Source organism: Coregonus lavaretus (assembly GCF_964263955.1).
Source record: "Coregonus lavaretus genome assembly, chromosome: 25".
NCBI classification, from domain to species: Eukaryota; Metazoa; Chordata; class Actinopteri; order Salmoniformes; family Salmonidae; genus Coregonus; species Coregonus lavaretus.
Window position 1 is genome coordinate 39,562,465 of NC_140012.1, and position 23,556 is coordinate 39,586,020.

A 23,556-nucleotide genomic window follows, 5' to 3' on the forward strand; every position below is an offset into this window, starting at 1 on the left:
GTACTCAGGCAGACCTACCCCCCTCGGAAATTACTTTTTCATTCTACAAGGGGTCACAAGCTCACTACAGCAACTCCTATACATCAACTCTTCAAACACTTCAAACTCAGGCCTCCCCGTTCACTACAAAAATTCACAACTGTTTCAACTCTTCAAACACTTCAAACTCAGGCCTCCCCGTTCACTACAAAAATTCACAACTGTTTCAACTCTTCAAACACTTCAAACTCAGGCCTCCCCGTTCACTACAAAAATTCTCAACTGTTTCAACTCTTCAAACACTTCAAACTCAGGCCTCCCCGTTCACTACAAAAATTCCCAACTGTTTAAAATGTTCTAACACATTGAACAGTTCAACGAGGTCACTACACAACACATCAATCACCAGGACATTACTTTTTATTTCAAACAGGTGCTTTATACTTCAAAGGAACCGCTGCACTATCAAGTTACATAAGCACTCACTCGATAGCGTGACAACATCCGGACAGGACGTCCTTAAAAGGATGTAAACACAGGACACAAAAATAGCCCAACAATCACTTTTTGACACATACCGTCTACTATATTCTCTCTAGCGTTTGTACCATGGCAAGCCTCACGGGCCACCATCTTAGAAAGACAAGATTTAGAAGACCATAGAAATAGGAAGTCGAAACAAAACGTAGTGGCTTTGCCAGCTGCTTCATAATCAGTGTTTCACACAATACAATAATAATCCGTGTGTCTTGAGTCCTTGAACCTCCAGTCTGGCGTCAGTGACTATCAACAGTTATGAGTTTAATCCATAACATACAGCATCGAGTCTAGTGACCACCATCAACCCGAGAGTCCCAAACAGAACACTGGAAATCATGTGTATTACAGAAAGGGACAATATATCAATATGCTAAACATTGTGTTAACCACTCAACTAAATATGAACTTTTTTTAGCTTACATTTCCACATTACAATTGTTATTTTGGGTATTTTGTAACAAGACACATATTGATGTATCTTTGTCCACCTGTGCAGACAGACAAGGTTCTATGGTTGTTTCGGTTTTCCTGTCGTTCCCTCTGGGTCCTCCTGTCTCTGATAAAGCCGGATGATCTTGGTGTCATGCAATTTCTTCCAGCTCTTAATCTCCTGGCTGTAGTCGTGATTAGCGTAGAAGATTACTTTGGTTTTAGAGTACCTCTCAACATAATAGTTGGGATATTTACCGTGGTCCTCTGTGATAAATCCATACGCATCCACCTGAGAGGGGAAAGGGGGAGAGACAGAAGAGGATCTCCGATGACACCATGTTCCCCATATGTAGACTGTAGTGCGCTACTTTCTACTTTTTCACCAGAGAACCCCCAAGTTAAATAAAGAGCTAACGTTACTAGTCATTTCTATGGGAACTGCCCCATGTTGTGTTTCTTCTTAAATATAATACATGCCATTTAGCAGACAACTTTATCCAAAGCGATTTACGGTCATGCGTGCATACACTTTCGTATGGGTGGTTCCAACTGGAATCGAACCCACATAAGGCCATCAAATAATTAAATGGTGATATTATTAGTGTCTCCTCTATTGTGTGTGTGTGTGTGTTCGTGGCGTACAGACTCACCACGTCACAGGTGTGCAGGGCCAGGAAGAGTGTGAACGCTCCGTTAGTAGGTCTGAATATAGCCCACCCCAAACCCTTCAGAGCCTGGGACCACAGGAACCTACAGATAAGGAGCGCACACACACAAACACACAGTTCCATTTCAGAAGTCACGTAGAAGCGGCTACTGCACTGCATGCACTGAATGTGATCACGTGGTTCTACATAGCAAACTTGACGCTATGACTATGCTAAGCTAACTTTACTAGTCATTTCTATGGGAACTGCCCCATGTTGTGTGTCTTCTTAAATATAATATATGCCATTTAGCAGACCACTTTATCCGAAGTGATTTATAGTCATGCGTGCATACACTTTCGTATAGGTGGTTCCAGCTGGAATCTAACCCACAATTGTCGCGTTGCAAGCACTGTGCTCTACCAAATATAAGCATCCACCAAATTATTATTATTATTATTGGACACTTTGTTATACCTTTTGCGGACGTATCTGAGAAAGTCAGGGTGAAGAACATAGAAGCGGTTCTCATCAAACTGTCCTGAGTAGTCCATCCACGGCCTGCAGATAAGACAGCAGAGATAACACTGAGCAGTGTAGATTGTTTGTGTATGTGAGTGTGAGACTCGCCACGTCACAGTCTGCTTACCGTCTGTTCTTGTAGGGTCCTTCAGAGACTGGCGTCTTCCCCAATAGACCCCGTAGCCACTGGAAATCCCTCAGTCCCTCGGGAATTAGCACATACTTTATGCCCTGCACAGAACAGGGACACTCCGCAGTCAGCTGTGTGGGTGGGTGTGTGTGTGTGACTGCATGTGTGAGAACACAATGACATCTGTCATGACTCATAAAGCCCATATGCAGTCTAAATCATCACTTTGTCTAATAAATCACTGTTTATTTTTTATATAACTCCAAAATGTATTTTTTATCATTTATTTCCCTGTGCATCCTTGGACCACTGAAATGCACAGTCCGACTGTGTGGGCGTGGGGATACAAATGCTTATATATTTACATACAGCCCTGATTGGCTGATAGAATCATCTAGAGCCCACCCCCTGTCTACCGTCTATTCATTGCAGAATGCCATGATTATCTACAGGGCAGCCTATAGGCCTCTGCGTCTGAGGCCCATGGTATATTATTCAGTATAATAACAAGGTCTATTTCATCATTTTACGAAATAGACTTTTGTGATGATACTGGAGATTATAACTTATTAGAATTTTTCTAATGAGTAAACACTCTTGAGTTACACATTTTGGAATGTTTTCTGTTGTTGAACGTGAATAAAGAAACCAGACTGTAATGAAAGGTTGTCATTCTTCATAAATTCTCTTGTCAGTTATTTACATAACATAATAAACTAGGTTATAATGAAACAGAGTATACATGTGGCCTGTGTACAGAGGTAAACAGGATAAAATAAATATACAATTACTACAATGTAAATCCAATAAACAATATTACATTAAACAGTAATGTCAGCAATCTCTATACATAATTTACAATAACAGAAAAATAACTAACCATAATTCCTCTCAGGAGAATTAACATCACAGTTACACCAAATGGTAGGCTAATCACATAATTGTACAAAATGGTAAGAGAACTGGTGAACAAAGTTACCCCTCTACATACACATTTCTTGTATTTACATATAACAACAGCAACAGGAATATTATAAAAGTGAAATAAGTATTTGTACTGACTTACATTTGGTCAAAAACGCACAAATATCCCAGCAAATGAAAGCCAAAGGAACTGAGAAATAAGTTCAGTTTTTATACTAACAATTGGTTGCCATGGTGAATAATCCAATAATAATTGGTAGGACACATGAAAGGAAACATCAAAGAGTTTACTGGAATCTCTAAATGAAAATACTGGCAGATCAATAAAATGTCCTTGTAGATATAATTACATTTAGAGGATTCTAAATTCAAATTTAACGGGCTTTTATACAGCCGCCCCAGAATTAGTGTAACTAATTCGAATTTAGTAAAAGCCTCCATCTTCCTTTCTATGAAGGCAAGTCTGCATCCTCTAACATGGCGGGAAGCTCTACCAATCGGGCAACAGGAAGCAGCTAGATTAAATCCTTGACCTTGACCTCCGCAGTCTGGATCCTTACATCTGCACCTGGTATTGTCTTCACTATCCGTCTGATGGGCCATGAAGCTCTTGGTAGCTGAGGATCCACTATCATGGCCACTTTCCCAACCTTCAAGTCTGGAGTGTCCTTCCACCACTTCTGCCTGCTGAAGACTTGGCAAATAGTTCCGCATGAAGTGGGTCCAGAAGTGGTCTGCCAGGACCTGATTATGCTTCCAACAGCATCATACAAGAAGGTCTATGTCTGCATTTACGGCATGTGGGAGCGAAACATCATGCCGCCCCATCAAGGGCAGATTAGGCGGAACAGGATTGGCGTCTGCTACATCCACTTAAACATAGCCAAGGGGCTTGGATCGTCAGGAGGACATGTTCATGTTGTGACTTGTCTTCAACTGCTACACGAAGAGCATTCTTCACAGACCTTATCTCCCTCTCCCAGGCGCCTCCGAAATGTGGTGCATTCGGGGTGTTGAACTGAAAGGTGATCTTCTGTTCCTGGAGATCAGGCCCAAGGGCCGTAAAGGCCTCTTGCAGTTCTCTGTCCGCCCCTTAGAAATTAGTCCCATTGTCCGACAGGATCTCTAAGGGTTTTAACACATTAGATCTGGTAAAAGATAATATAAACAAGAAAAAATGTTATTTATTTTTTGGTTCCATCATCTTTGAAATGTAAGAGAAAGGCCACGATATAATATTTCAGTTTAGGGGCAATTTATATTTTGGCCACTAGATGGCAGCAGTGTTTTTTGTTGTTGTGCACTCTCCTCAAACAATAGCATGGCATTTTTTCACTGTAATAGCTACTGTATATTGGACAGTGCCGTTAGATTAACAAGAATTTAAGCTTTCTGCCCATATAAGACATGTCTATGTCCTGGAAAGTTTGCTGTTACTTACAACAGTCATGCTAATCACATTAGCGCACGTTAGCTCAACCGTCCCATATACGTGACACCGATCCCATAGAGGTTAAGCAGGAAAGTCTCCATGTTGTGCCTTGAAGGCTTGGGATCACCAACAGTTGGAATCATAGTTTGGTACAAGGACTCACAGAGCCCTTCCATCTGTGAGATGTGCTCCAGTCTACCTTTACAGGATCAGGACTAAGGGTGACCTGACTGCAGAAGTTAGATTTGCGACATTCAGTGGTGTCCTCTTCTCTAACAGTACTGTGCATCACAGGCCAGGTGTCAGGTGACTGTTACAGGAAGTGTGGATCTTGAGTCAAGTGGTTCACTCGGGTTAGCTCAGCCAGAGTTTTTCCCCTTGTGATGTCGTCTGCTGGGTTGTTAGCAGTGTCGACATATCTCCACTCTCTAACATCCGTGAGATCTTGTATCTCAGTGACTCTGATGCCGACAAACCCTTTATAACGACACAACTCCGATTACAGACAGTTCAAGATGGTCGTTGAATCTGACCACAAGGTGGTCCTGCGGACCTCCAAAGTAAGCTCAGTTTGCAGAAGACGAGCTAGTTGGGCTCCGGTCAGGGCAGCACTGAGCTCCAGGTGCTTGGGTGCCACTCGAGATCTTGCCACGAGGAATGAGACATGTACTTGGTCGTCCTCGGTGGGGAGATATGCCACAGAGCTGTATGCTCTCTCTGAAGCATCGCAGAAGATGTGGATGTCGATGGTCACTGTTGCGCTGTCTATGTTTGGAGGGACATAACACCTAGGGATGGTGACCTCTGACAGGGTCGGAGTTCGCACTCCTACTCCTTCCACTGGTCTTGTAAGGGTGCCGGTAAGATGGGGTCGTCCCATCCGCTCTCCGTCTTCCAGAGCTCCTGTACCAGGATCTTTGCTGTCGTCGAGTAGGGAATTATATATCCCAGGGGATAGTACTGGCTGGCAAGAGTACGGTAGATGGTCCTCATCGTGTGGTGTCGGCTCCACCACAGTGCGGGACTTGTACCCCAATGTGTCTGTAGAGCAGTGCCAGCGGAGTCCTAATGTGGGTTCTTTAGGGTCCACACAGTTTTGGGAGAGCCACAGTTCTGTGCTCACAAATCTTGCTTCTTTAGGGAGATGCTCAACAACGGCCAGGACATTACTCGCCCATTGACAGATCTCAAATCCTCCTGTGGCTAGCAGAGTCCTTGTCTTGTTCACCAGTTGGCGTGCTTCCTGGGATGCAGGGAGGCTATGCAGGCATTTGTCAACATAGAAGGCATGTTCCACCATCTGTGGCACATCCTCGTTACCATCCTTGTGATCTCGCACATGTTGCTGCAAGGCGAATGTGGAGCAGCAGTGGCTGCAGGTCATGCCAAAAGGAAGAACCTGCCATTCGTAGACGTCTGGTCCTTGGTCACTCTTCAGATCCCTTCACAGGAATCGGAGAAGGCCTCGGTCTTGGGGTAGCAGGTGCACTTGATGAAAAATGGTTGTGATGTCTCCACAGATATCCACTGTGTGCTGCCTGAATCTCAGGAGGATGCCAAGGAGGGAAGGACTCAAGGTGGGTCCTGGTAGGAGGAGTTCGTTAAGAACTTGGCCCTTGTATGCAAAGCAACAGTTGAAAACTAACCTGTTATTTCCATTGTAGTGCACCAGATGGTGCGGGATGTACCAGGACTCCTCTACAGAGTCAACCTCTTCTTGGGAGAGCTTGATCATAAAGCCTGCAGTTTCTAACTTCAGAACTTCTTGGCAGTAGATCTTCTCCTGCTCTGGGTTCTTGGCTAGACACCGCTCGGTGCTCCTCAGATGAGCCAAGACTACCTCCTTGGGTGCTTTCAAACATGGAGAGTCCTTACTCGGAAAAGAGGAGTGGTGTAGCGTGCAACATCTCCAACAGTCACACATATGGTGTCAGCCTCAAGGGTGCGGATAGCCTCATCTTGCTTAGGGTCGCCATCATCTTCTCGTTGCAGTAAGGCAGGGTATCAATCTGCCACGGCTTCTCCACATGGCGGAAGAGGTCATCTGAACGGGAGATGGTGGAAGTGAACAGGCACTGTTGTTCCTTGCCGGAATTGGATGGGAAGTTGGAAGGCCCCTGGAGTGCCCAACCAAGTCGTGGTGTGGACTGCAACAGGTCCACCTTGAGGTTCCATGCGCACCGGTTCCATCAGAGCCTCCACTGGGTAGGAGTACTCTGCGAGGTCATCAGCAGTGAAGGTTTTGGTGATACAGAACTGCTTTGGATGGGTTGCACACTGGTGAGAGCTTAAAAGTGACTGAGTGGCCTTTTAACTGCACCCCCTCTTGATATACAGTCCTAACCATCAGGGACTCTGCTTCTTTGGCACCAGCTGCTGAACAGCAGAGGGAAGGACAATGGTACGCTCTGAGCGTCATCTAGGACTGCATAGGTTTCGAGTGATTTGTTACCATTGTGGAGCCGAACTTTCACCTGTTTTAGCATCACACGGCCAGAGTGATTTGGGCGGTCCAGGTAGACTGTGGTCGGAGGTGTGCTGACCATCAGGATACTCTTATCCTCTTCTTCAGCGAGGTCATGAAGGACAGTCAGGTGTTCCTCTTTGCAGACGTTGCACGTCTTCTTTAGGGTGCAGGAATCTGGCTGGTGTCCTCGCCCACACCACCAGCACCGGTCTTTATCCTTGACCCACTGAGCTATTTGGTCTTGGGAGAGCTTCTTAAACTCCTCACAAGAACTGAGGTAGTGTTCTTGGTTCTTGCAGAAAGGGCTGTACGGTTTAGGCTTCTCTTTGCCCTTGATGCCTTCCCTTCCTGCTGAGCTGAAGAGTTCTTCTTGGACTGTGGTGAAGACTCTGAATTCAGTAGTCTGGTCTGTGTTGTAGAGGACGGTGGCAGACTTGTTCTTGTTGTGGGAAGACGTACGCTGTTCTTTAGCTCCCTTGTCCTCTTTCTGGTACAACTCGACAGCCCGACTGGCAATCCACTTGGCCCGAGACCTGACTAACCATGCAGTCAGGTAAGGTGTAGGTTCTCTTGACCCCTGTTTGTAGAATGCCTTTAGTAAGGCAATACTCTACAAAACCGTCTCTGTAGGCTTCTGGCAGCATGCCGAGAAGGCGATCCACGTGTGAGCCACACATCAGCTCGAATCTGTTGGCACCCTCTAGTGTCTGGAGCATACTCATGAGAGAATGAACTGAGAGAGCAAACTCATCAATGCTGCAGCATCTCCCATCTTGACAGATGCCGTAATCAGGATGGCTGCAAGCTCGCTCTGCACCAACTGCCTTGGCTGTCCATACTTGTCTTGGAGTGCACTCAGGGCAGTGGAGTAGGGATTTGGATCGTGCATACATGACTGGGCCAGTTTGTAAGCACTTGGAAGCTTGAGGCGCTCTAGCAGAACTTGGTACTTGTAATACCAAGCAGGATGTCCAGGGCCATCCTCAGTAGGGCGAAGTCACTCTCACGACTACTGCTGAAGTGTGTGAGTTTTGGCTTTGGGATCCCAAAGGAGGAGGCTACAACTAGGTCCATTAGATTTGGGCCTGGAGTCACAGGTGCTAGAGGCAACCCAGGTGTTGGCACTTGTCATCTCCCGTCTGGATTACTGCAACTTGCTGTTGGCTGGGCTCCCTGCCTGTGCCATTAAACCCCTACAACTTATCCAGAACGCTGCAGCCTGTCTGGTGTTCAACCTTCCCAAGTTCTCTCATGTCACCCCGCTCCTCCGCACACTCCACTGGCTTCCAGTTGAAGCTCGCATCTACTACAAAACCATGGTGCTTGCCTACGGAGCTGTGAGGGGAACGGCACCTCCTTACCTTCAGGCTCTGATCAGACCCTACACCCAAACGAGGGCACTACGTTCATCCACCTCTGGCCTGCTAGCGCCCCTACCTCTACGGAAGCACAGTTCCCGCTCAGCCCAGTCAAAGCTATTCGCTGCTCTGGCACCCCAATGGTGGAACAAGCTCCCCCACGATGCCAGGACAGTGGAGTCACTGACCACCTTCCGGAGACACTTGAAACCCTACCTCTTTAAGGAACACCTGGAATAGTATAAAGTAATCCTTCTTCCCCCACCCACCATTAAAAAATAAGAAAAATAAGAAAAGTGGTTGTCCCACTGGCTATCATAAGTTAAATGCACCAATTTGTAAGTTTCTCTGGATAAGAGCGTCTGCTAAATGATGTAAATGTAAATGTAAATGTAAATGGCTGCTGGCGTGGATTGGCCTGTGTGGTGGCGCCACCCTGTGACCTTTGTAGGATAAGTGCTGGTGGTGCTGGCATGCTCAAAGGTGTCCCAGCAGTTGATGCTGAGAGCTGGGCCGACTGATTAAACAATGGAGGTGGATCAGTCCAATGGCATGGGACTAGCAGCAAGGAGGAGGCATTGCTCTGGTTGACTAGATCATGGTCGTGGACACCTGGCCCTGAGGTAAGTTCTTGGTTGGTGTCATGCCAGGAGACATGGGAAGCTGCTGGAGGCTGTTCTGGTATGAGCGGGTGGCTGGTCTGGGGCCTGCCGGAGTGCCCTTCACGTGATCCTGCCTGGTGGTCGATCGCGTCTTGAGTTGTTGGCTTCTACTTGGTGCCACGCTTTGTCGGCTGACTGAGCAAGATGCGCCTGGGGGTGCATAGAGGGTTAGGGTAACCTTCACCCTTTTCTAGGAGTGAGTGGTGCCGCTCCGCCGCCTTCAGCTCTTTCTCTACTCTCCAGCTGCATCTCCTGATATCTTCTATCCATGGTGAGTTCGAGTCTCTCCATCTCTATTTCGTAATTGAACCGTGCTGCCTCTCTCTCTTCAGCTAACTGGTGTTCCAGTTCTTCAAGTTCATTTTCTTAAGATGAACTTGAATATATTATGAGTGATCACTGTTGTCGCCATTACTGCTTTATTGACTTCGGGCTGGCGACCCCCTTCCTTGGAGGGGCTTGTAACGCCTTACCTTGTTGTGGCTGGCCTGGGCTCAACAGTTCACTTTGTTGAGGTTGGTGATGATCCTCTTCTCAGAATCCTCCTCAAGGTCTTCTTCTTCGGGGTGTGGCTTGCCTGAATCTGACCTGTGATGGAGGGCTCACCAGTTAGAATACCCTCACCTCGGTGGGCATGCCCATTTGGAGCAGTTGTTAGAGTGCGTGGGTGGTTGACTATATAGTCCTCTAGTCGTTTAGGCTGCTGTATCTCCCGTCGTGGATGGTCATCTCCTCTGGGCTGGGTCCCTTGGGAGATCTGGTAGTCCTCAGTCTCGATGTCCATCATCCTGGTTCGAAGGACCATAAAACGGAGTCTGGTGCTCTGTGTGGATAGGCCACTGGGAGTAAACGGATACCGGACTGCACTCTGGTCAAAGAGTGATGACAGACACAGAAGCCCAGTCTAGGAGTTTAATGATAAAACAGAGTATACATGTGGTCTGTGTACAGAGGGAAACAGGATAAAATAAATATACAATTACTACAATGTAAATCCAATAAACAATATTACATTAAACAGTAATGTCAGCAATCTCTATACATAATTTACAATAACAGAAAAATAACGAACCATAATTCCTCTCAGGAGAATTAACATCACAGTTACACCAAATGGTAGGCTAATCACATAATTGTACAAAATGGTAAGAGAACTGGTGAAGAAAGTTACCCCTCTACATACACATTTCTTGTATTTACATATAACAATAGCAACAGGAATATTATAAAAGTGAAATAAGTATTTGTTCTGACTTACATTTGGTCAAAAACGCACAGCACAAATATCCCTGCAAATGAAAACGGTTTGATCTCCACAAAAGCCAAAGGAACTGAGAAATAAGTTCTGTTTTTATACTAACAATTGGTTGCCATGGTGAATATTCCAATAATAATTGGTAGGACACATGAATGGAAACCTCAAAGAGTTTACCGGAATCTCTAAATGTAAATACTGTCAGATCAATAAAATGTCCTTGTAGATCTAATTAAATGTAGAGGATTCTAAATTCAAATCTAACAGGTTTTTATACAAGCCTTCCTCAGCGATGACCCTGTAGCACATATAAGAAAGGGGATCATGAATGGAAGGGAATTGTATAGCTACAAGTTATCAACCTGTGTGCAAGGTGACAAAGTTACATTTTATAATCCTAAGGTTTTCACTCTAACATTTGAGAAAACGTAACATAATATCTGATAGTCCATTGAGAAGATGGCGCTGCAGTGGGTAGTAACCGTCTTATGGGCTCAGGACCAATTCCCCCCCCCCCCCCCCCCCTTTTTGCCCTCAGAACAGCTTCAATTTGTCGGGGCATGGACTTCACAAGGTGTCAAATGTTCCACAGGGATGCTGGCCCATGTTGACTCCAATGCTTCCCACAGTTGTGTTGGCTGGATGTCCTTTGGGTGGTGGACCATTCTTGATGCACACGGGAAACAGTTGAGCATGAGAAATCCAGCAGCGTTGCAGTTCTTGACACAAACCGGTGGACCTGGCAGCTATTACCATACCCTGTTCAAAGGCACTCAAATATGTTGTCTTTGCCCATTCACTCTCTGAATGGCACACATACACAATCCATGTCTCAATTGTCTCAAGGCTTAAAGTTATTTATTTAACCTGTCTACTCCCCTTCATCTACACTGATTTAAGTGGATTTAACAAAGGACTAAGGGATCATAGCTTTCACCTGGATTCACCTGGTTAGTCTGTCATGGAAAGAGCAGGTGTTCTTAATGTTTTGTATACTCGGTGTACATCTCTCAAGACTTCCTTAACATTAGAGACACACCCCTCCTCCCTAGAGAGTTTTCATCTATAATTTTCATAGCTGTCTATTTACCACCACAAACCGATGCTGGCACTAAGACCGCACTCAACAAGCTGCATAGGGCCATAAGCAAACAAGAAAATGCACATCCAGAGATCCCATTTCTGGTGGCCAGTGATTTTAATGCAGGGAAACTGAAATCTGTTTTACCTCATTTTTACCAGCATGTCACTTGTGCAACTAGACAAAACTAGATCACTTTTACTCCATACACAGAAACGCATACAAGGCCCTCCCTTGCCCTCCTCCTCCTCCTCCTCCCTCTCTGTGGATGACTTCGTCAACCATTTTGAAAAGAAGGTTGACGACATCCAATCCTAATTTATTAAGTCAAATGACACCGCTGGTCCTGCTCACACTGCCCTACCCTATGCTTTGACTTCTTTCTCCCCTCTCTCTCCAGATGAAATCTTGCGACTTGTGACGGCTGGCCGCCCAACAACCTGCCCGCTTGACCCTATCCTCTCCTCTCTTCTCCAGACCATTTCCGGAGACCTTCTCCCTTACCTCACCTCGCTCATCAACTCATCCTTGACCGCTGGCCATGTCCCTTCCGTCTTCAAGAGAGCGAGAGTTGCACCCCTCCTCAAAAAACCTACACTCGATCCCTCCGATGTCAATAACTACAGACAAGTATCCCTTCTTTCTTTTCTCTCCAAAACTCTTGAGCGTGCCGTCTCTAGCCAACTCTCCTGCTATCTCTCTCAGAATGACCTTCTTGATCCAAACCAGTCAGGTTTCAAGACTGGTCATTCAACTGAGACTGCTCTTCTCTGGGTCACGGAGGCTCTCCGCACTGCTAAAGCTAACTCTCTCTCCTCTGCTCTTATCCTTCTAGACCTATCCGCTGCCTTTGATACTGTGAACCATCAGATCCTCCTCTCCACCCTCTCCGAGTTGGGCATCTCCGGCGCTGCTCACTCTTGGATTGCGTCCTACCTGACAGGTCGCTCCTACCAGGTGGCGTGGCGAGAATCTGTCTCCGCACCACGTGCTCTCACCACTGGTGTCCCCCAGGGCTCAGTTCTAGGCCCTCTCCTATTCTCTCTATACACCAAGTCACTTGGCTCTGTCATATCCTCACATGGTCTCTCCTATCATTGCTATGCAGACGACACACAATTAATTTTCTCCTTTCCCCCTTCTGATAACCAGGTGGCGAATCGCATCTCTGCATGTCTGGCAGACATATCAGTGTGGATGTCGGATCACCACCTCAAGCTGAACCTCGGCAAGACGGAGCTGCACTTCCTCCCGGGGAAGGACTGCCCGCTCCATGATCTTGCCATCACGGTTGACAACTCCATTGTGTCCTCCTCCCAGAGTGCAAAGAACCTTGGCGTGACCCTGGACAACACCCTGTCGTTCTCTGCTAACATCAAAGCGGTGACCCGATCCTGCAGGTTCATGCTCTACAACATTCGCAGAGTACGACCCTACCTTATACAGAAAGCGGCACAGGTCCTAATCCAGGCACTAGTCATCTCCCGTCTGGATTACTGCAACTCGCTTTTGGCTGGGCTCCCTGCCTGTGCCATTAAACCCCTACAACTTATCCAGAACGCTGCAGCCCGTCTGGTGTTCAACCTTCCCAAGATCTCTCATGTCACCCCGCTCCTCCGCACACTCCACTGGCTTCCAGTTGAGGCTCACATCTACTACAAGACCATGGTGCTTGCCTACGGAGCTGTGAGGGGAACGGCACCTCCTTACCTTCAGGCTCTGATCAGACCCTACACCCAAACGAGGGCACTACGTTCATCCACTTCTGGCCTGCTAGCTCCCCTACCTCTACGGAAGCACATTTCCAGCTCAGCCCAGTCAAAGCTATTTGCTGCTCTGGCACCCCAATGGTGGAACAAGCTCCCCCACGACGCCAGGACAACGGAGTCACTGACCACCTTCCGGAGACACTTGAAACCCTACCTCTTTAAGGAATACCTGGAATAGTATAAAGTAATCCTTCTACCCCTCCCTCCCCCACCCCCCCATAAAATTAAAAATAAATTCAAAAGTGGTTGTCCCACTGGCTATCATAAGTTGAATGCACCAATTTGTAAGTCGCTCTGGATAAGAGCGTCTGCTAAATGATGTAAATGTAAATAACTCTATCCTCCTGCTTTCTGCTTAAAAGCAAAAACTCAAACAGAAAGTACCAGTGACACACTCAATACAGAAGTGGTCAGATGAAGTGGATGCTAAGCTACAGGACTTTCGCTAGCACAGACTGGAATATGTTCCGGGATTCATCCAATAACATTGATAAGTTTACCACATCAGTCACCAGCTTCATTAATAAGTCATTTGACAATGTTGTCCCCACAATGACCGTAAGTACATACCCCAACCAGAAGCCATGGATTACAGGCAACATCCGCACTCAGCTAAAGGCTAGAGCTGATGCTTTCAAGGAGTAGGACACTAATCCGGGCACTTATAAGAAATCCCGCTATGACCTCCGACGAGCCATCAAACAGGCAAAGCGTCAATACAGGCCTAAGATTGAATCCTACTATGCCGGCTCTGACGCTGGACGGATGTGGCAGGGTTTGCTAACTATCATGGATTACAATGGGAAACCCAGCCATGAGCTGCCCAGCGACGCAAGCCTACTAGACAAGCTAAATGTCTTCTATGCTCGCTTCGAGGCAAGCAACACTGAACCATACATGAGAGCACCAGCTGTTCCGGACAACTGTGTGATCTCGCTCTCCTTAAGAACTTTAAATAGGTTAACATTAATTCCAGACGGACCACCAGGACGCATACTCGGAGCATGCGCTGACCAGCTGGCAAGTGTCTTCACAGACATTTTCAACCTATCCCTAACCCGGTCTGTAATACCAACTTGTTTCAAGCACTCCACCATAGTGCCAAAGAACACCAAGGTAACCTGCCTAAATGACTACCGCCCCGTAGCACTCCCATCTATAGCCATGAAATGCTTTGAAAGGCTGGTCATAGCTCACATCAATACCATCATCCCAGACACCCTCGTGCCACTCACATTCGCATACCGCCTCAACAGATCCACAGATGACACAATCTCTATTGCACTCCACACTGCCCTTACCCACCTGGACAAAAGGAATACCTATGTAAGAATGCTGTTTATTGTCTACAGCTCATCATTTAACACCATAGTCCCCTCCAAGCTCATCAGCAAGCTCAGGACTCTGGGACTGAACACCTTCCTCTGCAACTGGATCCTGGACTTCCTGATGGGCCGCCCCCAGGCGGTGAGGGTAGGCAACCACACACCCACCATGCTGACCATAAACACGGGGGCCCATCAGAGGTGTGTCCTTAGTCCCATCCTGTACTCTGTGTTCACCCACAACTGCGTGGTCGCTCACGACTCCAACAGCATCATCAAGGTTGCTGACGACACAACGGTGTTAGGACTTATCACCGACGACGAGGCAGCCTATAGGGAGGAGGTCAGATACCTGGCAGTGTGGTGCCAGGACAACAACCTCTCCCTCAACGTCAGCAATACAAAGGAGCTGATTGTAGACTGTTTCCTGTAGAGGGGCGAGCATGCCCCCATCCACATCAATGGGGCTGTAGTGGAGCGTGTCGAGAGCTTCAAGTTCCTCGATGTCCACATCACTAAGGAATTAACATGGTCCACACACACCCACACAATTGTGACGAAGGCACGACAGCGCCTCTTCCCTCTTTGGAGGCTGAAAAGTTTTGGCATGGGCCCTCAGATCCTCAAAAAGTTATACAGTTGCACCATTGAGAGCATCTTAACTGGCTGCATCACCGCTTGGTACGGCAACTGCAAGGCATCCGACCGCAAGGTGCTACAGAGGGTGATGAGTATGGCCAAGTACATCACTGGTGCTGAGCTTCCTGCCATCCAGGACCTCTATACCAGGTGATGTCAGAGGAAGGCTAAAAAAATAGTCAGACTCCAGCTACCCAAGCAATAGACTGTTCTCTCTGCTACCGCACAGCAAGCGGTACCAGTGCACAAAGTCTGGAACCAACAGGACCCTGAACAGCTTCACCCCAACACACACACACACAAACACACACACACACACACACTACATACGCGCACACACACATAACAGGTGCACACATGCATACTGACGCCACACATACACAAACTTTCACACTCACCACATACGGGGCTGCTACTGTCTTATCTACTCTGTTTCTTAGTTACTTTACCCCTACCTATATGTACAGTGGGGAAAAAAAGTATTTAGTCAGCCACCAATTGTGCAAGTTCTCCCACTTAAAAAGATGAGAGGCCTGTAATTTTCATCATAGGTACACGTCAACTATGACAGACAAAATGAGAGAAAAAATGCCAGAAAATCACATTGTAGGATTTTTAATGAATTTATTAGCAAATTATGGTGGAAAATGAGTATTTGGTCAATAACAAAAGTTTCTCAATACTTTGTTATGTACCCTTTGTTGGCAATGACACAGGTCAAACGTGCAAGATTTGAGTCCCTGGCGGCGTAGTGTGTTACTGATGGTAGGCTTTGTTACTTTGGTCCCAGCTCTCTGCAGGTCATTCACTAGGTCCCCCAGTGTGGTTCTGGGATTTTTGCTCACCGCTCTTGTGATCATTTTGACCCCACAGGGTGAGATCTTGTGTGGAGCCCCAGATCGAGGGAGATTTCAGTGGTCTTGTATGTCTTCCATTTCCTAATAATTGCTCCCACAGTGGATTTCTTCAAACCAAGCTGCTTAACTATTGCAGATTCAGTCTTCCCAGCCTGGTGCAGGTCTACAATTTTGTTTCTGGTGTCCTTTACAGCTCTTTGGTCTTGGCCATAGTGGAGTTTGGAGTGTGACTGTTTGAGGTTGTGGACTGGTGTCTTTTATACTGATAACAAGTTCAAACAGGTGCCATTAATACAGGTAACGAGTGGAGGATAGAGGAACCTCTTAAAGAAGAAGTTACAGGTCTGTGAGAGCCAGAAATCTTGCTCGTTTGTAGGTGACCAAATACTTATTTTCCACCATAATTTGCAAATAAATTCATTAAAAATCCTACAATGTGATTTTCTGGATATTTTTTTCTCAATTTGTCTGTCATAGTTGACGTGTACCTATGATGAAAATTACAGGCCTCTCTCATCTTTTTAAGTGGGAGAACTTGCACAATTGGTGGCTGACTAAATAATTATTTCCCCCACTGTACATAGCTACCTCAATTACCTCGTACCCCTGCATACCGACTCGGTACTGGTACTCCTTGTATATAGCCACATGTTATTTTACTCGTTATTCATTATTCAATGTGTATTTATTCCTTGTGTCACTAATTCTATTTTTATTTTTATTGTTTTATCTTTATCTTTAACTCTGCATTGTTGTATGCATGCATGACTGTAAGTCGCTTTGGATAAAAGCGTCTGCTAAATGGCATTATATTATTATTATATATATTATATATTGTAAAATGAGCCGTAAGTAAGAATTTCACTGTTGGTCTACACCTGTTGTTTACGAAGCATGTGAAATCAAATTGGATTTGAAACAATATGATAATGTGCAGTGAGGGGGAAAAAGTATTAGATCCCCTGCTGATTTTGTACATTTGCCCACTGACAAAGAAATGATCAGTCTATAATTTTAATGGTAGGTTTATTTGAACAGTGAGAGACAGAATAACAACAACAAAAATCCAGAAAAACACATGTCAAAAATGTTATAAATTGATTTGCATTTTAACAAAGGAAATAAGTATTTGACCCCTCTGCAAAACATGACTTAGTACTTGGTGGCAAAACCCTTGTTGGCAATCACAGAGGTCAGACGTTTTTGTAGTTGGCCACCGGGTTTGCACACATCTCAGGAGGGATTTTGTCCCACTCCTCTTTGCAGATCTTCTCCAAGTCATTAAGGTTTTGAGGCTGATGTTTGGCAACTCTAACCTTCAGCTCCCTCCACAGATTTTCTATGGGATTAAGGTCTGGAGACTGGCTAGGCCACTCCAGGACCTTAATGTGCTTCTTCTTGAGCCACTCCTTTGTTGCCTTGGCCGTGTGTTTTGGGTCATTGTCATGCTGGAATACCCATCCACGACCCATTTTCAGTGCCCTGGCTGAGGGAAGGAGGTTCTCACCCAAGATTTGACGGTACATGGCCCCGTCCATCTTCCCTTTGATGCGGTGAAATTGTCCTGTCCCCTTAGCAGAAAAACACCCCCAAAGCATAATGTTTCCACTTCCATGTTTGACGGTGGGGATGGTGTTCTTGGGGTCATAGGCAGCATTCCTCCTCCTCCAAACACGGCGAGTTGAGTTGATGCCAAAGAGCTCGATTTTGGTCTCATCTGACCACAACACTTTCACCCAGTTCTCCTCTGAATCATTCAGATGTTCATTGGCAAACTTCAGACGGGCATGTATATGTGCTTTCTTGAGCAGGGGGACCTTGCGGGCGCTGCAGGATTTCAGTCCTTCATGGCGTAGTGTGTTACCAATTGTTTTCTTGGTGACTATGGTCCCTGCTGCCTTGAGATCATTGACAAGATCCTCCTGTGTAGTTCGGGGCTGATTCCTCACCGTTCTCATGATCATTGCAACTCCACGAGATGAGATCTTGCATGGAGCCCCAGGACGAGGGAGATTGACAGTTCTTTTGTGTTTCTTCCATTTGCGAATAATCGCACCAACTGTTGTCACCTTCTCACCAAGCTGCTTGGTGATGGTCTTGTGTAGGTCTACAATCTTGTCCCTGACATCCTTGGAGAGCTCTTTGGTCTTGGCCATGGTGGAGAGTTTGGAATCTGATTGATTGATTGCTTCTGTGGACAGGTGTCTTTTATACAGGTAACAAGCTGAGATTAGGAGCACTCCCTTTAAGAGTGTGCTCCTAATCTCAGCCCGCTACCTGTATAAAAGACACCTGGGAGCCAGAAATCTTTCTGATTGAGAGGGGGTCAAATACTTATTTCCCTCATTAAAATGCAAATCAATTTATAACATTTTGGACATGCGTTTTCCAGGATTTTTTTGTTGTTATTCTGTCTCTCACTGTTCAAATAAACCTACCATTAAAATGATAGACTGATCATTTCTTTGTCAGTGTTCAAACGTACAAAATCAGCAGGGGATCTAATACTTTTTCCCCTCACTGTATGTTTGTATTAAAGTCAAATCATCTAGACCTCCACCCTGAGCTTCCATAAATCATATGATCTATCATAAGGGTTAGACATTCATTCTTGCATTCAACAGCCAGAAGGCTGACATTTCTTTTAGGAATCATATCACAGATAAACATACAGTACACCTAATGAGATATCTAGGTAGGTAATAATAATATTATACCCTCTCTCTTTCGTCTGGCTGGCAGACTAGTAGCTACTAATCCAATTACTAGCCAGTTAGTTTAAGCTCCAATACCTAATGACAAATACTCTTCAAAGCTTCAATTTGAGCATAGTTTTTTTGTACAGTCATCAAATGAAACATTAGCATCAAAAAGACAGGACAGCTAAATCAACCTTGGTTACTTTTGGGTGACTGACTCTGACTTCTTCTTGAACATTTACATTTTAGTCATTTAGCAGACGCTCTTATCCAGAGTGAGTGCATAATTTTTTTTTCATACTGGCCCCCCCGTGGGAATCGAACCCACAACCCTGGCGTTGCAAACGCTATGCTATACCAACTGAGCTACACGGTCAACAGGCTAGCTAGCTAGCTACCATTAGTTAGAGATCACAGATTTTGGTTCTTGCATTCAACAGCCAGAAGGCTTACCATTTTTTAGCAATCAATATCACAGATATGAAGAGGCCTGAGGTAGAGTTCCTGGGCTGCTCCTGGGTTGGTGTGGTTACACGTGGTATGCGGTTGTGAGGCCACTGATGGTAGAGAAACTGTCTGGCAACAGCTCTGGTGGCCATTCCTGCAGTCAGCATGCTAATTGTACACTCCCTCAAAACTAGAAACATCTGTGGTATTGAGTTGTGACAAAACTGCACATTTTAGGGGGGTCTTTTGTTGTCCCCAGCACGATCATGCTGTTCAATCAGCTTATTGATATGCCACACCCGTCAGTTAGATGGATTATCTTGGCAAAGGAGAAATGCTCACTAACAAGGATGTAAACAAATTTGTGCACAACATTTGAGAGAAATAAGCTTTTTGTGCGTATGGAACATTTCGGGGATCTTTTATTTCAACTCATGAAACATGGGACCAACACTTTATATGTTGCGTTTATATTTTTGTTCAGTGGAGTTCTGGGTTCCACTGCGCAATCGGGGGTCCGTGGAGTTTTATGAACATCAAGGCAGACATACAGTGAATTTGGATCATAAATCTTGTTGGTGTGATGATGAGTGGTCAAGCTTCCAACGGGCCTCTGCAGTGCACACAAGTAGCCTACAGTTATTTATCATTCTCGCCACCGTCAGAGAGAAAACAGGGAAGAAACGATATTCAGGCTTCCTAACTCGAGGCTGTTATAAATATTTATTTGGTTTGTCATTCTATCCTGTGGCGATTTTAGCATGTAAATCTTGGTGGGGCAAAAAATATATATTTGTTTAGGCATGCCAACAAAGCCACTACACAACACAACACTAAACAATACATTAATTGCACTATAACGGTGACAAACGGTGCCCACAAACTGTTAGGGCCTACATAAAGCTGTCCCAACAGCAGAGCTTTCTTTTCAGCACCATGGAGTGAATCCTTATCACCGCTACATCTGGCTATCAGCAGAGACTTGTCTGGCAGTGAAACAGTTCATTCAGCCTCATTTTACTGCTTTTTCAAAAAAACATAGCTGATATGGCTGACTTGCTTAAATAAATGTGGTTTCTACTGACAATTGAGATGTACAAACTATGGCATAAGGGAACGATGAGCGGATAAGAGGCATTAATGAGCGAGCCAGGACGGACGTAGTAAATATAACTATTTGTTCAGCACTTTTGAAATGTACAGCGACAGAATTCAGAACATGGGCCGTTCTTACAGTATTCTCCCTGTACACCAAGTCAGAACCGTAGGATAAATAAAGGGGGCATATAAGCAGACAATGAAAGCTCTTACAATATTCAATGATTACATTTCTGTAAAACAGGCTATAGGCTACATGTGCACCACCAAGTCAGAACAGTAGGCTAAGTTATGAGGGGGAAAGGGACGAAATTATTAGGGTGAGGCACATGGGCTACTAACAGCTTACTACACAACATACACCTAGTATTACTTTCTTGGCTACAGCTTACATATCTCCCTGGCATATTGCATCATTTATGCAGCAGCATACAATACATTTTTGGACTCACCTTGTTGTGCTGTGCTCACTTGAACAGGAAGGTGGCGCAGTGGTCATTCTTGTGGCCTCTAGAAAGAGGCCCGAATTCCGAGTTGGATAACCGTTCAAAAATATTTTTTCGTATTTTCCACGTCGGAGCTAGTTTTATCCGAGTTCCCAGTTGTCTTGAATTCGCTGAAGTCATGCTGGATTGACAGCTTTCCAATATCTTCAAACTTTTCTGGCCCATGTCGTTACCCCCTTTTTCGTGATATCCAATCGCTGCAACTCCCCTACGGACTCGGCGAAGGTTGAGAGCCACACTGCTTCTTGACACACTGCTCACTTAACCCGGAAGCCAGCCGCACCAATGTGCCGTAGGAAACACTGTCGAACTGACGACTGAAGTCAGCTTGCAGGCGCCCGGCCCGCCACAAGGAGTCACTAGAGCACGATGAGACAAGGACATTCCGGCCGGCCAAACCCTCCCCTAACCCGGACGACGCTGGGCCAATTGTGCGCCGCCTCATGGATCTCCCGGTTACAGCCGGTTGTGACACAGCCTGGGATCGAACCCGGGGCTGCAGTGGTACCTTAGCACTCATTGTTGGATTTGCGATTTCCACGGGCCTCTCGAGTGGCGCAGCGGTCTAAGGCACTGCAGTGCTTGAGGCGTTATGCAACTGACTAGGTATCCCTTTCTATCCCACTTGAACAGGCTGAAATTCGAGGCTCTTACACAGCAGAAGGACTGTTGTAACCTACCTCATCATGAGGTGCACTGTTGTAGCCGTAATCATGGAATACAAGAGGAGACTGGACGATGGCGTGGGCGGTGTGAACGTACACCGACGTTCTATTACCTACATCCTCCTCGTAACCCTTGGTTATGGCACCATTCATCCTGACAGGGACAGAGACCGAGACAGACACAGGGACAGGAAATGGGACAGAGATAGGAAATGGGACAGGGACAGGACATGAGACAGGGACAGATACAGGGACGGGTACGGAGACAAGAAAAGAGAGAGGCAAAGTTATTCATCACTCTTCATGCAAGTGTGGTTCACTGAGCAATCTCCATTACATGATCATGATCACTGGTAGGTACACTCTTAGAAGAAAAGGTGCTAAGTAGAACCATTTAGGGTTATTCCGTTTGTCCCCATAGGGGAACCCTTTTTGGTGCTAGGTAGAACCCTTTGCAGAGGGTTCTACCTAGAACCCTTTATGAAGGGTTCTTCCTAGAACCCTTTATCTTTTGAAAGGTTCTTCCTAGAACCCTCCATGAATGTTTCTACCAGCCTTATTTGCATATTTGTTTATGACAATACATTACATATATCATAAGGCCTTTCTTTCAGGGCCTAGTTATATCCTAACGCAGTGGTCGGAAACTTCTGGTTTACAGGCCACATCAGGACTGAAAGTCACACAAAGCAGCCTTGCAAAGTGATGTGTAATTCCTATTAAATACAGTGAGGATTTCCAATAATTTGAATTTATCACCTGTAATCTGCCTTCAGAATGACTACCAGGTTTATACAAGGTTGATAATTGAGACCACCTAAAAAATATAAACTGGAACAGCCATCTCAGTAACGGGTGCAATAAGTCCCACTACTAACAGATTGGATTAGTTTAGAATGTTATTTATCTTTGTGCAACATAAGATTAATCAACCAATCAATGTACATGCAAAAACACAGATATTGAAAAAACAAGTCAGAAAATCAACCTGCAATAGAGCATGCTGGGAAATATGATAATGATGGGTGTGGTTTTGAGTGTTTTACTCAAAGATCTGTCATTCTCATTGAAAGCAAGTCTAAGAAGCGGTAGATCTGTTCTATGTGCGTTATTTCTAGGCTTCCCGTTCTTAAGTTTCGTTTTTGCGTCTTTTACTTTCAGTTTTGTACACCAGCTTCAAACAGCGGAAAATACAATATTTTTGTTTATGGAAAATCTATTTCACAGCGGTTTAGATGGTACAATGATTCTCTACACTATACTTGCTTGTTTTGTCACAAACTTAAATTAAATGGTGGAGTGCATTATTAACACCAACACTGGGGTTCTTTTACACCACTGATTGTTAATATAACTATTTATGGAGTAAATTAAACTCCTGAATCAACACTAGAAATGCTACACTGAAAGATCAACACTGGGTAACTGTGGCCAATTTGCTGTTTACCATACAATGCACTGCTGGTTCACTCAGACTACCTTTTATTCTCCTACTATGAACAATAAAATCACAGAAAATACTAATTTGAAAGAAAAAAATCATGGCAAAGATATCAACTGTGTCAGTACTGTATATGTAAAATGATTAAGGGAATACCAGATACATGTACAAATATTCCCATATACTGTAGGTACAGTTTAAAATATTCTCACACCTATCTTTTTACATTTATCAGATTACTCAACTACTGATGTTAAAATGTAAGCACTAATGCTCAGGCACAATTTAAAAGAAAGAACAATACAATAAAAAAGCTTGTTCAGAGTAAGAAGGGTTCTATATGTAGAACCCTTCTTGCCTTCCAAATAATAAAACAAAAAACAATGGTTCTTAGGAGGAACATTTTTCTAGATACAACTCTATCCCTCCACAAAGAACCCTTTTGGAACCCTTTTTTCTAAGAGTGTATACATTGCATGCATAACAGCTATATTGTCATATTATATTGATACGTGTCTAATCCTAATTGGTAATATCAGCTTCTGACTGTGTCATTCCAACATGATTTAACCTACCTACACTACCAGTCAAAAGTGTTGACACACCTACTCATTCAAGGGTTTTTCTTAATTTTTACTATTTATTACATTGTAGAATAATAGTGAAGACATCAAAACTATT

The 23,556-nt window shown here is 45.0% G+C and overlaps 1 protein-coding gene across 1 annotated transcript in view; it reads right to left on the reverse strand.

The window, feature by feature from the left end:
• Positions 1-382: 382 nt before the first annotated feature.
• The window catches only part of LOC311100443 (alpha-N-acetylgalactosaminide alpha-2,6-sialyltransferase 2-like), a gene marked incomplete at its 5' end in the record, with an annotated part of 47,719 nt that continues 24,545 nt past the window's right edge, over positions 383-23,556 (reverse strand). The window contains 5 exons of the mRNA XM_084141364.1: positions 383-1,240; positions 1,602-1,701; positions 2,076-2,159; positions 2,248-2,351; positions 21,450-21,588. Coding sequence (XP_083997490.1) covers positions 1,028-1,240; positions 1,602-1,701; positions 2,076-2,159; positions 2,248-2,351; positions 21,450-21,588 — 640 coding nt within the window. The 3' untranslated portion in view covers positions 383-1,027. The remainder of the gene's footprint in view (positions 1,241-1,601; positions 1,702-2,075; positions 2,160-2,247; positions 2,352-21,449; positions 21,589-23,556) is intronic.